The sequence below is a fragment of the Pezoporus wallicus genome, unplaced genomic scaffold (assembly GCF_028554395.1).
Source record: "Pezoporus wallicus isolate ANWC-B61680 ecotype Strahan unplaced genomic scaffold, APGP_CSIRO_Pwel_v1 contig_7178, whole genome shotgun sequence".
In the NCBI taxonomy this organism is placed as follows: domain Eukaryota; kingdom Metazoa; phylum Chordata; class Aves; order Psittaciformes; family Psittacidae; genus Pezoporus; species Pezoporus wallicus.
Genome location: NW_026636884.1, coordinates 894,234 through 909,327, shown reverse-complemented (window position 1 = coordinate 909,327; position 15,094 = coordinate 894,234). Strand labels below are relative to the sequence as shown.

General features: G+C 41.2%; 1 protein-coding gene across 8 annotated transcripts in view; it reads right to left on the bottom strand.

Moving 5' to 3' along the window:
• Positions 1–402: 402 nt before the first annotated feature.
• WDFY3 (WD repeat and FYVE domain containing 3) overlaps positions 403–15,094 on the bottom strand; it is a 171,175-nt gene continuing 156,483 nt past the window's right edge. For all 8 annotated transcript variants that reach the window (XM_057402032.1, XM_057402030.1, XM_057402029.1 and 5 more), the window contains 10 exons: positions 14,244–14,391; positions 13,346–13,500; positions 13,003–13,161; positions 10,804–10,983; positions 9,520–9,702; positions 8,567–8,663; positions 7,163–7,492; positions 5,421–5,532; positions 4,896–5,093; positions 403–4,105 (listed from right to left, as the gene is read on the bottom strand). In XM_057402032.1, coding sequence (XP_057258015.1) covers positions 3,985–4,105; positions 4,896–5,093; positions 5,421–5,532; positions 7,163–7,492; positions 8,567–8,663; positions 9,520–9,702; positions 10,804–10,983; positions 13,003–13,161; positions 13,346–13,500; positions 14,244–14,391 — 1,683 coding nt within the window. In that variant the 3' untranslated portion in view covers positions 403–3,984. The remainder of the gene's footprint in view (positions 4,106–4,895; positions 5,094–5,420; positions 5,533–7,162; positions 7,493–8,566; positions 8,664–9,519; positions 9,703–10,803; positions 10,984–13,002; positions 13,162–13,345; positions 13,501–14,243; positions 14,392–15,094) is intronic.

The following is a 15,094-nucleotide window of genomic DNA, read 5'->3' as shown; positions in this document are numbered from 1 at the left end:
GGTACAAAAATGGATTTAACAAAAAATATTTCAGCATTTGGGGATCTTAGGCTGTTTCTCACGAGATACGGTCAAGTTCTGCTCTAGTAGTCATTCTCTCCTAGGGGAAGATGATTTAAACTGGATTTTGATACTTCCTCCTCTTCCACAGTCCTTACCAGCACCACTTATATAATTTTCTGTGTGCTTTCTCTATATCAGTACAGCCTATTCTTCTACACACTGCCAAATTCTGCAGGCCTCACACTCTGCAATGACACATATAAAGCAAAACAGAATAAACAAAGACACATGATTTCAAACTGCATCATTGTGGATGACTGTACTCGGGTTCAGAAAGCAAAACCGTATAGCAAGGTATAGAAATTTACTCCTCATGACAATACAGAAACATGTAACTCATTAGTTACCACTCCTATGTTAAAAATGTTTATTCAGCTGCAAATGTTGTCCTTCCAACAAATGCAAAACAGCTTTTTGGTGGTAAATAGCAGGTATTTATTTGAAATGAAAAAAATACTTCAGTACCTGAACTATTGCATTTAATCATGTATTGTTGTAATTGTGTTACTCTACCTTTTTGCATTGGAGACAAATATACAATGAACATTCAGATATCACAGATTGCACACTAGATAGTAAATCGTCAGGCCTTTTACGTAACCACCAAAAAACAAATATTGGATTCTGCAATATAGTACAAAATTCCACACTCCAGTCTTAGCCAGTTATCTTCAATTTACTCCTGATGCTGTACAAATAAATGGCCATTTAACTAGGGCTTACAAGTTAATAACAGGACAAAAAAAATATACATTGCACTGACACAAAAAGTCAGCTGTGTTAATAGTCATGCAACAAGTAACCAAACTTGCTGAAATTAAAAATACTTTCTAAAAACAGTTTTAACTGCATAAGTATTTTATACACAGTTCATTTACTGAAACAAAAGGAGTCTTTAAAATGATACAAAGCAAATATAAGTTTCTACCAATTTTATACATAAGAAAGTGCAAAATAACTTATCTAAAGTGTTTTGCTATTGATGAATGTGGGCTGGAGGCAGCCAACCCCCTCTCATAAGCATGACATTACAGTTGCACACTACATACGAATGTTAAGAGTACATGAATAAGTATACTACAAAGAACAAGGCAGGAGAAGACGTGAGGTACTTGCAGAGAATACAGTCTACTAATGTTAGTGTACATGAGTATATTTTTGTTCAACAGATTTTTACATGGAAAACAAAGCAAGTATTTGCATTAGAAGCTTGAAAGAAATGGAAAAAAACCCACTCCCAAGTGAACAAAACAGTTGCCCACAGCACCAGCTGCCAGAGGAAATAAGAGCAGGTGTGTTTTTTCCCCTCCACCTCCTACAAGCAAGAACATGGGATTTGGGACAGCGCCTTGGAAGAATTAAGTCAAGAGGGCTGTGGTGATTTATTTCCAAAGGGTAAACTGGGACTCACCTCCTCACTACTGAACTTGTAAAAGATAGTGACCTTGGTGTTTTTAGTATGCTGCCAAACAGCAAAAGCATTGAACAACACCCCTACAATGTGCTTATGTAGCTGAACACAGCCAACTACCTCTTCACTAATGGCCCACTACCTTTATGACCCCCATTAGTGCTATATGCCAACTGTTTGCTTTAGTGTTTAAATTTTATCAGTGTTACTGTAATAAACCTAGTTTTTATCAGGATTTGATTATGTGGCTGTACAAGTTCTAGTCTGTAGAAAAAGAAGACTTCCCTAAATTTTGGGTTGAAATCTGGAGGCAAGGGGAAGAAAACTCTGTGGACTCAAAGGCATTTCAGAGTTGTTAAAACAGCCTTTTCTTCAAACTGAAAACGTTAAGGCCACTAGCCTGTCTTCTGAACTATGCTGGTTTCGCATCATTTTGGGAAGGGTGAAGGCAACGTTAGAGAGAACAGCTGAACACAGGAATTCCAGTGCTCCGCACACGCTTACTGAGGACCTCCTTCCTGTTTCTAGGGACAAGTCTGTCAGAGTAGCCACGCAGCATGGCTACTTGATCATCACTCTTTGGATCTATTTGGGTCAGCTAATCTCAACAAACCTGCATTTACTCAACAGTGTGCAAGGGCTCTAGAAAAGCCTTTCTGTTCATTTGGGGACCTAGTATACATACCAAAACAGGAATATATCTCATTTTACAGACCAGCACATACATAATAAACAAACATGTATCAAAATACATATTTAACCTTCAGTGCATAAACATGTGATACCAGGGTAAATAGTTAAGTGGTCAGGATTAACTGCTAAAGGCTCAAATCAAGAGAAGACAGATGTGCTCCTGCAGTGCCAAGGACCTTCTGAAAGGGGTCACACCACCACAGAGGGTCTGGCATATTTGATGGTGCAATTCCAACAACAGTGATGTTTCCAATCATCTCAGGACCAGAGTCTGCCCAAATCATCCCAAGTGAAGGATTATCTCATTTTGAGTGAAGACGCTCACTGAAGTACTAGCAGAGCAAAAGCAGGGCCACCTATCTTCTGTTGGTTTGAGTCACATCCTTACCGCTATTTAAAAGAATCATTATGAATATACCTAGATCCGTTTGTCACCCATTTACAAAATATATACACATACATTAAAAAAACAAAACCAAACCAAACATCAGCCTGTCCCCTGCCCTCCCCTCCCTCCCACCCCCAACCAAAAACCCACTGGCAAGACCTCATTCAGAAATTAAGTCCATGGGCCCATCTGATGCACGTGTTCCAATCCCAGTGGATATCAGCGTCTCTACTTCATCCCATATGTAGTGCAAAATAAATGACAGAGTAGTAAAAAAATACTGCAATTAAATTCATATTTGAACTTAAAAACTATAATGGAAATCTACTGCTGTCCTCAAGTTGATGCCATGTGCTGAAACACAAAGATAGCTCTTAGGAGCATTTCTGACATGACTAATATCACCCTGTTTTAGAGCAATGTCTATTGTTCCAGAAGTTTTTTTGCAAACAAGCTACAGAACAACAGCGGTTAAAAGTTTATGCAACAAGGAATTCATTCTGTACCTATATGCAAGCCAACTGCTCTTGACTAAAGGTAAAAGCTGGTTCTTGCACTGCATGAATCAGCTACTAACGAACATTGAGTAATTAACAAAACTGCAGCTCTGACATATGTATAAAAGAGGCCTTATTAAATATGAACAACACTGAGGTGGTAAATAGTTTGGTATAAAATGCAACACAAGTGTACAATTTAGTTCCTGGTTATCTTACAGCTAGAATAAAATACTCCAAGTCCTATTCTCAAAAATGTTTTCTTTTGAAAAAAATCCATGTAATTCTATGAACAGCCTCACTTCAGATACTGTGGGCAACTGAAAGAACAAACATGCACAGACTGGATTTTTAACAGAAATACGCATAACGCCTTAGAATCTTTTTTTTTTTAACATTCATATTTAAATTGATGAGATAAAGATGCCACACAAAGTATAGTGGTTAATCTGAAGTCCCATGTAACAGGCAGTTAAGTTCATATTTAGATAAAAAGGCCGTTATACCTATTTACAATATACACAGCTGCTTGCGAAGAAGGCAGATTTACAACTATCTTCTAAAAAGCCTTCCCCTCCCCCCAATTAAGATGACTAGCTCTACAAAAACAAGACAAGAATGGGTGTTTAGGATTAGTGAGGATTTTCTCAATAGCCACGTCAACATGGGTTTAGGGGTTGACAGTTCTATTGTGGTTATTAGTAATGTCTTCCTGGGCCTTGCTCTTCACTTAATTATGCCATTAGCTTCATTTACCTTCTGGCAACACAGATCAACTCAATGATCCCTTTTTACTTATAGTGCTTAAAACTCAGTATAAACTTAAGTGTAAACAGACAGTATTCTAATCCCTTCTGATCACTGCACAATACTCTCACTAGTTCTTGGAGTGACTGTGGGGCTGGATGGAGTCCCTGCTTGCCAGGACCCCATCAGTTTCTGGGCCCCTCCTCTGAACCCCTCTCATGCTGCAGGTTGTAGAAGCAGTTCTGGCAGACTCGGACTGGGGATGAAATCTTCAGACGCTTGATTTCAGATTGAAACCTACTGCACCTGCAGAGGAAAACCAAACATGGCTGTGAACACAGGTCCTCTCCCAGCCTCGTTATTTTTTATTGAGGTGTGGAAATTATCACCATGACTTCACATACCAGAAAACTGTCCACACTTATCTTGACAAAGAAATGCAACACCGTGTGGCAGAAGAAGAATTTAAGTTATATGATCACCACAGAATCCACACAATGACTGCATGAGAGGTAGCTTAAAAACAGTTGTTGTCACCAGTGCAGACTCAAAGTACAGCCACAGATAAGAGATGCCATCTCTGACCTGGTGGACTCCCACCTCAGTTCCTGTGTAAGGGGAGCTCATATACATCCTCCCTGTCAAACATTTTCCCTGTCTGATGCTGTATGCTACTGGCTCCTAAATCAGCATCCTGACAGTCCTGAGCACATTTTTACTAGTTGCTGTAAAAGAGGCTTGTTCGGTTTGTGGGGTTTTTATATTTGGTTGGTTTTGGGGGTTTGCTTGGGGTTTCTGTTTGTTTTTTTTTCTTTTTCTTTGCTAAGTTCTTTTGTCTAGTATTTCCCAGAAGAACAATAGGGAGCTTTTCAAAGCTGCAAGCAGATTACCAGATTACATTCTCTCCTGATACCTATCTTGCTCACTCAGTCTACCTTTCAAAATTCCTCCATGGGAGTTTGATTTTTTCAGTATCAGTTCAATTTTGGTTAAGGAAACCTCAGTCTTTTGGCAGAATTCTGTGGTGTGCAACAGCTTAACCCAGCCCGACATTCTGTACAGAAAAGAGCCCAAAGACAACTGTTAGCTGGCTTACTTCTGGCAGAAGAGTTGTCCACAGTTTCTGCAGTGGTGACGCCTCTCAGTGAGTGAAAAGCGGACTGAGCAGCCCGAGCAGCTGTCTCCCCCCTCGTCCTTCACCCAGTGATCCGCTGCAGACCGGCCAGGCTGATCACTCACAGACCAGCTGAACACTCTACCTCGACCATCCCCAATCAGAATTCTGCTGTGATCCCTACGAGAAAAAAACAAAAGCATTCCTGCAATGAATCTGGCACAGTAACACGTAGACACCAATGACCAATTTTACCTATGTAATATGTTAAACTACTGGCATAGTAACTAATGTGCAAATTAGCCTGGCCTGAGTGAGAGACGGAGCTATAACCACACTGTGTAACAAAATACAGCTGGATAAGTCTATTTTAGTATTTTTCTTTATCCAGTCCTTGAACAAGACTGCCCTAAGCAGAAGCAGCACAAAGTTCTGTTTGGTTTGCACTGCTTCTCGCTGACAGCAATGAGAAAAAGTGTTTCAAGCAATTGCTTGTGAGCTACTTACTTAGAGATGCCCAGTGCAGTGATTTCTGCTGGATGTGCGTTGTCTTTGCGATCAAATGCTGTGTGCATAGTTAGTTTGCTTCTAAACACCAACTGACGCTCCCATCTGTATCCTAGAAATGAGCGGGAAGTAGGAAAGGAAAAAGCAAATTTGATTGTTCTTTTTTGTTCCCTTCTCCCCCAGCACACCTGTGCGTGTGATTTTGTAAAAAGGAAATAAAACTCTCTGTGACTCAAGTTTCACTCAGGGAAAACGTATTTTCAACTGCTCCCCAGTGCATGTAAGAAGAGGATACAAAACAATGCACAGAACTCCTGCTTTCTCCAAGTTCAGTTGGGTGCTGCAGAGAATGGTGACAAAGTGCCCTGTACCAAAGTCCGGCAGGACTGGGATAGAGCTTCACTTTTTATTTTAATTATTTTATTTTCTTTTTAAAGTAAGGACTCAGATTTCCAAGTGTCACTGATTTTCTTCATAAAAGCTCATATGATGCTGTGTTTGGGTAGGTGACTAAAACAGTTCTGGTGACATACCAATGTTCTGGCTGTTGTTCAGCAGTACTTGTACAGTGTCAAGGGTTTCTCTTTTTCCCCTACTCTGCTCTGCCTCTCACCTCCTGTGACGGGTTTGGAGGTGTGCAATAAATTGGGAAGGACACAAGCTGGGCAGCTGCCTCAAACTGACCAAAGGGATATTCCACACCATATAACATCATGCCCAGCAATAAAACCGATCAGAGGGGCCCTTGGGAGAGACAGCCATTTGCTCAGAGAATGGCTGGTGATCATTCTGCTTGTGGGAGGTGGTGAGTGACTCCCTTTGCATCACTCACTTTGTCTTTTGCTTATTAGACTATCCTTACCTCAACCTTTGAGTTCCCCTGCTTTTGGCCTTTCTATTCTGACCCTCATCCTGCTCCAGGGGGTTGTGCTAGTGTCCTGGGTTCAGCAGTAGCAGTCATTTTTTCTCCTTCTTGGTAGTTGGTGCAGCACTGTGTTTTGACTTTCAGCCTGGGAACGGCGCTGATAACACTGATGTTTCAGTTACTGCTGAAATGTTTGGTCTGACCAAGGACTTTCTGAGCCTCATGCTCTGCCAGGGAGGAGGGGAAGCCAGGAGGAAGCAGAGACAGGACACCTGACCCAAGCTAGCCAAAGAGGTATTCCGTACCACAGCACGTCATGCCCAGGAGGTAACTGAGAATTACCCGGAAGGGCTAGGGCACTGTGGGGTTGGAGGAGGTATCGGTCGGTGCTTGGTCAGGTTAGGTGGGGTGGGGCGAGTTATCGGTTGGCTGGTGCTGAGGTGTTGTACACTCTTCCCTTGTTATTTCCTTTATCATTGTTATTATTGGTGGTAGCAGTAGTGATTTGTGTTATACCTTAGTTACTAAACTGTTCTTATCTCAACCCGTGGGAGTTGCATTCTTTTGATTCTCCTTCCCATCCCTCCAGGAGCAGGGGGAGGGCAAAAAGGGGGGGGAGTGAGAGAGCGACTGCGTGATTTATGGCTGACTTTGTTTAAACCATGACAGCTGGTGAGCGAGTGGCTTAGCTGCTGGCCAGGGTAAACTGACCACAGCTTCTCAGGGAAAGCTTAAACAACATGCAACCTTTGCACACTATCTTTTCACTGACCATTTTGGAATTTATCAGCCCACCCTTCTCAAAGCTGCACAGACACAAACTTCCTTACGGGTCAGTTCTGACAGTACATTTATCAGACAAAGGAAGTTCTTTTACCTGGTTTAAGCTTGCTGTAGTGCCGTGCTTCAGCATAGCTGGTGTGTGGGTGATTAACCTGAGCATGGGGATGCATTCTTGCTTGTCCCTCAGAATAATTCACGAAGATAAAGCCATCTTTTTCATCCAAGCTGAGCTGATCTGACCAACGCCTGGAGTCATCAGAGCCGCTGTCTGCTGACCATGCTGCTGCTGCTCTGTTTGATGATGACCTAGGCCTGTGGCTGGTGCTGCTTGGTTGACTCTGGCTCTCCTGTGGTTTCGCGTCCTGGCCTATGCATGTATCATCTGCCTCGGAGTCACTGCTGTCCTCTTCATGGGCTTCCTGTCCTGGATTCACCCAGCAGGGAGAAGACATTGTTAGCAAGGCTGCTTAGAGCCTGAGCTGTTTCTGTATTCTGCTCCAACATTACCTACAATCCAACAGGTACCACCATAGCATGACTAGAGGGAAAGTGCAACACAGGCATCTCAAAGCTTTTGCAGAGATTCAGCTCCTGCCAGTAATCACACTATTCATCTTTTTTGCACTAGTCTGTCAGAAAACAGCATGCCTTAACTGAAGCTGTTTCCTATGATAGTCCATCCATGGTAGGCTATGATAGAGCAGATAGAATAAGCAAAGATTTCAAAAATGCTCAAGTTAGCACAACCAAATCCTGCTGCCTTTCAGAAGGATTTACACAAGTAGACACAGTCATCTATGCTGGAAGCCTGGTTGACTGAGAAACATGATGCAGATTTGTTAATAACAGATCTGTTAATAATGCAAAAAAGCAACTGCCAAAGGTATTTACATTCCTAATGACACTGGAAAAAAACCCCGAAACACCAAAACTGTATTTATATAATAATCACTAATAAATATAATATAATCCAGACCCAAATCCAGATCATATCTTCTATATGAAGAGGGCAAAAAAGGAGACAAGATGGCTAAAAGAAACACCTATCAAAAGATCAAAATCTTCCAAGCAGGGGAAATGATATGACCAGCATTCCTGTCTAAACAGCATACAGTTCCATCAGTATTTTTTTAACTCTGCTGTTATGCCGTAATTCCACTGAAAAATAAAGAAAAACAGTCTAGCTTTTGGACAATGGTAGCATCCATTGGGTTCATCAATAGCAGAAACAACCACACAGAGAAAGTTCAGACTTCACAGAAAAAAAATCAGCTATGATGGGTATGATTTGTTCTTATTCATAGCAGTAAGAAACTACCATAAGCAAGGTGGTGAAAAAGGAACTCAGATGCTCTATTTATTATGCCCACTGGATGTCTATTGTCTTTTGAGACAAAATCCTTACTGTCCATTCTGCACTTTATAACCACATGGTTTTACCTACGTATAGCAAAGATCAGATAAAAGACAAATACTGAACACTTGTTGGGAGACATACCTATTTGTGCTTCCTGACAATCCTCTTGCATTTCCAGCATCTCTACAGGCTCTGGAGCTGGTGTTTCTGGTACTTGCAAAAACTCCATCCGCCAGAACTGGAGGGACAGGCAATAAGTAAATTGTCACGTACTGGACTCTTAACTTTCTGCAGAGCTACTTCTAGAGTTAAGATGTCTCACTGGAACCGTGCATTTGCACAGGCAGCACAAGAGATAGGTTACATATTCATACTAAGCCCTGTTTTCTGGGGCTAGATACTATAAGAGAACATCTGTATTTATGCCTGAATCACAAGTGAACAAGTCTTGTGCTGTTATTTAACTTGAGCTGTTAAAACAAAAAAATCCATTCCACTCAGCAATCCAACAAACAGACTCTGGGTTAAGGCAGACCTAGAACTGCACACAGCAAAGTACTGAAAACCAGGTTAAACTCACAGTGAACAGAAATGCCAGTAAGTTCCTTTTTTCTTTCTAGGCAGAAAGATGAATTGCCTCAAGGTGTGTAGGACAAAAATGGTGAATGAAGCTACAATCTCCAGGCATGAAAGGTGGAGACCAAAAGGTAACCAAAACAGAGCAGGAAGGAAAACGTATGCTGCTGGATACTGCTTGCCACGGGTGCATTGATAAGGAGAAAGAAAACTGAAAGACTGCATAGGATTACAGCTCACTGAAAGTGTTTTCCATGAATCTTCAATGTCCATCTAACTTGTGGAGAGGATACAGTGCACCACCTTCTGCAGAAATGCCACAACTGGTTCCAGCACCAAAAGCAGTCTACATCATCTACCCAGCCTAGACTTCCTCCTTCCTCCAGGACTAATTGTTCAGGCAGAGGACTGTTTTTGGTACCAGTGAGGACACTGCGTTGCATAGACATGATTTCTCTAACTACTGCCACTACTAAGGTTTAAACTCAATTTTACAAGCAGTGATTCCTGGTACTTACCCGGACAACCCCGTCTGAATGTCCCGTTACTATGACATTCTGGGTGTCCCACTCATTCATCTCTGACACAAAGCAACACATTATCTGCTGGCTTCGGCCAGTGAAAGTGTTTACACTTGCAGTAGGGCTGCCATTAATGCTCCATACATGGATGTAGGTGCCAGCACATGATACAATATCACCCTGAAAAGACAAATAACACTTCCATATTTCAATACAAGTCTCAGGTTTTCTTCAGCAAAAATGTAAGACAGGTTCACTTATAAAACTAGTTCAGGTATCAACACTGGCATTTGTCAAACTGAGTTTGGCCACCTCAACAAATCTTTAAGATATACATTTTCTTAAAATTGTACACAGAAAAACAGACTTAGTAGCCATCTATTTGTTGTGTTTACAGCATACAATGAGAAGACAAATTCTGCCACTTTTCACAGCATAAAACCCTAACAGCATATTTTCAGTACTTTTTTTTCTCAGTTTTCAGACTCTGCTCGTGTTGACTCTGCTCTTTTTTTTTCCTCTTTCTGATGGTGGGACAAACATGTACCACCATAAATTTCATTTGCTTCCTTATTGGGAAGAGAGCAAGAGATGGTCCAAACTAGCATACAGGGGAAACAGGCACTGCAGTTTAAAGCACTGGCAACACTCCAACTGCCAGACTACTAGCAGCTAATAAACTGTGCCTCTTGCTATTGTCTTCCTTGCATTACAGCTGCGTTTTATTTCAACCACTACATCTGCTACCGTTACAAAATGTTCCATCCAGCCCTGATGGACAGCTACACAAAGTTTCAACTCAGGCAAATTCTTTGACATGCATGGGAATTGGAGAAATGGCAACCTGTAACTTATAGGACCACCAGGGGACAAGCTTTGAGGACATGTCTGTTTCTGCTACAAATGTCATTGCAACTTCATCTTCTGCTTGCTTTAAATCAAGCGTAACAGAACAGCAGTCAACCAAGTTCACATATCAAAATATTTTCTTAGCTCCTGTGGCAGGTTTGACAATGCACTTTGAACACTACACTAGCTATACTTCTGCTAGCTCTGTTAAGAAGCCCTTCCAAGCTCAAACTACTCTGCATGGAATAAACCCACATGGGTCTCTTGCCAAAAGATGCTAATTATTCCCTAAACCAGCTAATTGACTTATAGATGAGTTATACAAGTTTTGCAAGCTAACAGAAGAGCCTAGTTTGTTTTTCTTTGTTTTAACAGCTTCTGACTCTTGCTACTGTTTCCACTGCACATCAGCGAACGGTATTTGGTTCTTACCGTTAATTCATTTATACACAGTGCTGAAACTGGAGCCTTGTGACCTCGAAGCTGTGTTAGAAAAGAGAGTTTATTCAAATCCCAGATGATGCAGGTGCGATCCCGAGATCCACTCACAATTATGTGATAAGCTAGTGATGCTGTTAAGCATGTGACAGTGTCAGTATGACCCAGTAATGCCTGCAAAATGCAAAAAGAGAGGAACAAGGTGCAATCAGGAGAGAGCACAAAGATTACTATGTTAAACCCACCTATCTGAAAAGATTGAGATAATGTAAACATGAATATTCTACCAAAAGATGCAACTGACTTACAAGTATTCAGTTGGCAACTATTTTTCTAATTGAAAATGATAGAAGTAATATTTTTTCCCATTTAAAAAGTACTTTCACAAAACTGAATTTCAAGAATCTAATGTTTCATAGCCTTCTACTGAAAAAAAATCACCAGGATAAATTTCCAGCCCATTCTGCATCCTCCATCTTTGCAGTCAGCTGCAACAGACTTTGAAGCTCAGGTGCCTGTTTGTTAGATTAAAAGTTGATGTTTTGAATTAACAAAAGATTAACAATTTAAGGTGATCCCGAACAAGTATAGAATAGAATCATAGAATCATAGAATAGTTAGGGCTGGAAAGGACTTCAAGATGATCAGGTTCCAACCCCCCTGCCATGGGCAGGGACACCTCACACTAAACCATCTCACCCAAGGCTTTGTTCAACCTGGCCTTGAACGCTGCCAGGGATGGAGCATTCAAAACCTCCCTGGGCAACCCATTCCAGTGCCTCACCACTCTCACAGGAAAGAATTTCTTCCTTATATCCAATCTAAACTTCCCCTGTTTAAGTTTTAAGCCGTTACCCCTTGTCCTGTCACTACAGTCCCTAATGAAGAGTCCCTCTCCAGCACCCTTATAGGCCCCCTTCAGATACTGGAAGGCTGCTATGAGGTCTCCACACAGCCTTCTCTTCTCCAGGCTGAACAGCCCAAACTTCCTCAGCCTGTCTTCATACGGGAGGTGCTCCAGTCCCCTGATCATCCTTGTGGCCCTCCTCTGGACTTCTTCCAACAGTCCCACATCCTCTTTATGTTGAGGACACCAGAACTGCACACAATACTCCAGGTGAGGTCTCACGAGAGCAGAGTAGAGGGGCAGGATCACCTCCTTCAATCTGCTGGTCACACTCCTTTTGATGCAGCCCAGCATTCGGTTGGCTTTCTGGGCTGCAAGTGCACACTGAAGCCGGCTCAGGTCCATTTTCCCATCGACCAACACCCCCAAGTCCTTCTCCGCAGGGCTGCTCTGAATCTCTTCTCTGCCCAACCTGTAGCTGTGCCTGGGATTGCTCCGACCCAGGTGTAGGACCTTGCAGTTGGCATGGTTAAACTACATCAGGTTGGCATCAGCCCACCTCACAAGTGTGTCAAGGTCCCTCTGGATGGCATTCCTTCCCTCCAGCATATCAACTGAACCACACAGCTTTGTGTCATCAGCAAACTTGCTGATGTTGCACTCAATCCCACTGTCCATGTCACCAACAAAGATGTTGAACAAGACCGGTCCCAACACCGATCCCTGAGGGACACCACTCATTACTGGTCTCCAGCTGGACACTGAGCCATTGACCACAACTCTTTGCGTGTGGCCATCCAGCCAGTTCTTTATCCACTGAGTGGTCCCTCCATCAAATTGATGACTCTCCAATTTAGAGACAAAATTACAGCCTGCTCCATAGCATTAGGGCCAGAAAGAGCAATGTTTTGTGCAGAACTGTAATTTAAATATATAAATTTTTAAAGAAAAAGTAATTACAATTAAAAAGGAAAATGAACCTTGTAAGTCCCCTTCACTGCTCTCCCATACCCAGTTTTCAGATGCCTTTTATGTACAACGCCGCAATAATGCAGATTTCACAAAACATACTTGTATAATTTTTTAACACTGCTACCAAATTTTCTCTCTCTAGAAAGTTCATGGCGAGCAACTATCTTTAAAAATGATGCAATTTTAAAGACACATTTTGCCCGTTTTCAGTGCAGCTCAGTACCTTGACTACTCAGTTCTCCAAAAGTCTGCTGGACCTTTAGTTTCTCTACTGGACCATGGTTTCAAAGTTTACTATGTCAGCAATACCACTTTTATAATTCCTTTGGTCTTGTAACGTAATTTACATAAAAAGCATCTTTATTGTGTTTTACCTGTTTCAGTGTGAGGGCTTTAGCTTTTTCTTTGGAGATGCCTATTTCCCACACACACACGGCTGTGCTCGTTCCTCCAGTGACAACTAGTTTGGGGTTGGGGCAAATGGCACACAGTATCTGACCCCATTCTGACAAACATTCATAAACGATTACTGCCTAAAAATAAAGAAAATAAAGAAGAATTACTTGCAGGATTCGTGTTCGGTAGGGTAAAAATAAAACCTGAGTGCCATTCACACGTGAAATAAATTTCCATTGTTAGATTTTTTTTCATTATAGAGTGCTAAGTACTAACTGCTTTCAGTACATTCAGCACTGAAACAAATGTCAGATTACAAACCTTGTCTGACTCGTAGGTACCCAGTCTACAGCTGAGGTCTGCATAGCCCCAAGCAAAAGTTTTATTCCATGTAGGTGGGATGAGAACTTTATTCTGTTCTACTGCCAGAATGCCTTTATCAGTACACACAATCTGTCCCACAGGCTCCTTGAGCTCTGAAAAAAAAAGATGGGGTTATGTTTTATTGCTATCTGATCCCATTAAACAGCTGATGTTCTGCGAAGCAGGATATCTGTATTGGCTATGTTATAGAAATCTTTTTTTCAACTGCAACAATGGCAACTTTTGCTACATTCCCAGCAAAAGCAGGGCTAAGCACCATGAGTAGTGGCGAGAACACCCAGAGGATCACAAATAGCTCTGATCCCACCTGTGATGATGCACAAGGTGTTCTTCAGACAAAACGTCTGTGATTGTACCATTTTTGGCACAGTTTTTGGTACCAATTTCAACATATTGGCCAAGCATTCCCACAGGCTACATTCCTGACTACAGCTCATGGTTTCCTGCCACATAACTTATCATTTCTTGGCACTGCAATACAGAATCCTTCTACTATGAAAATCACAAAAACTGAGGATAACACAGGCCCAGAAGCAATGTACCCCAAATACTGTTTCTTACATTAAAACTTTAAAGAGGTGCTTTGGCCCAATTTTATCCCTCTGTTTTAGAAAAGTTATATTAAAGCAGTACAGATTTGGTCCTTCCCAAGTGCACTTTAAGGTAGTTAAGAACATAATCTTACACATTTAGGATATTTTATATTTGTCTTTCTCATAAAAGTACAGGCATTAAGAATATTAGAACTAAGCAAACATGGAAAAGGACAATCTTGCCAAAACTCTGAATGCTCTGGCAAAGAAACAGGAATAATTTCTGTGGTTTCACAGTTTACCTTTCACTGGGGCAAGAGATGGCCGCAGGTTGTCCAAATGATGGAAAAAAATCTTGTCACTTGTGGAACCAGGGGGCATAGAGGTTCCCACAACATCTCCATTCAGTCTGCTTCTAACACGCTTTGGTGGGTGTGGTTTTTTAAAGAGCTGAAATTCATCAAGGAATTAGTTAGCATAAAAAAAAATATCACAGGCTTGCAAGAGCACAAGCTGAAAAAGATCACAGTAGATCCAATTTACCTTCTAAAAATCCTGCAGGTCAGCAAACGTTACTTAACTGTTGTCAGTATTCGCTAATAACTTATGGTAACCATTTCAATATGACTTCAACAAATAATACAAAATCCAACAAGGATATAATGAACAAATTGGTTTTAAAGCTAACTCCAGTTGCAAAAGCAGTTGAAGTAAAGCAAGCAAAAATCCCAAAGTTGATGCAGAGCTCAGTATTCAATTCTAACCTAGGACAAACTAATTTTTGGCTTTGACATTTTAAAGTTTCATTGGACAGAAAAAGAAAACCTTAACAAATGCCTAAGAGAGAGGAAACCCTCAACTCCCCCAAAAAAACCTGCAAACCTACACTGTAAAACTGTGTATTACATTTAATAATTTAATGTAATCTCTTAAAGATAATACAAACTTTCAAGCTGTACCAAATGTATGTCTATACTATAACTCCTTAACTATAGCAGTTCTACAAGCGAACACCAGAGACTGGTGTCAGGGAAGCGTAAGTTATAGAAATATAGAAGGAAAACATAAGTTATAGAAATTATTTTATTACAGGATAACTTAAAATATCTAAGCACTAAGCATTACTTTGAAATTGCACTTTCACTGCCACCAT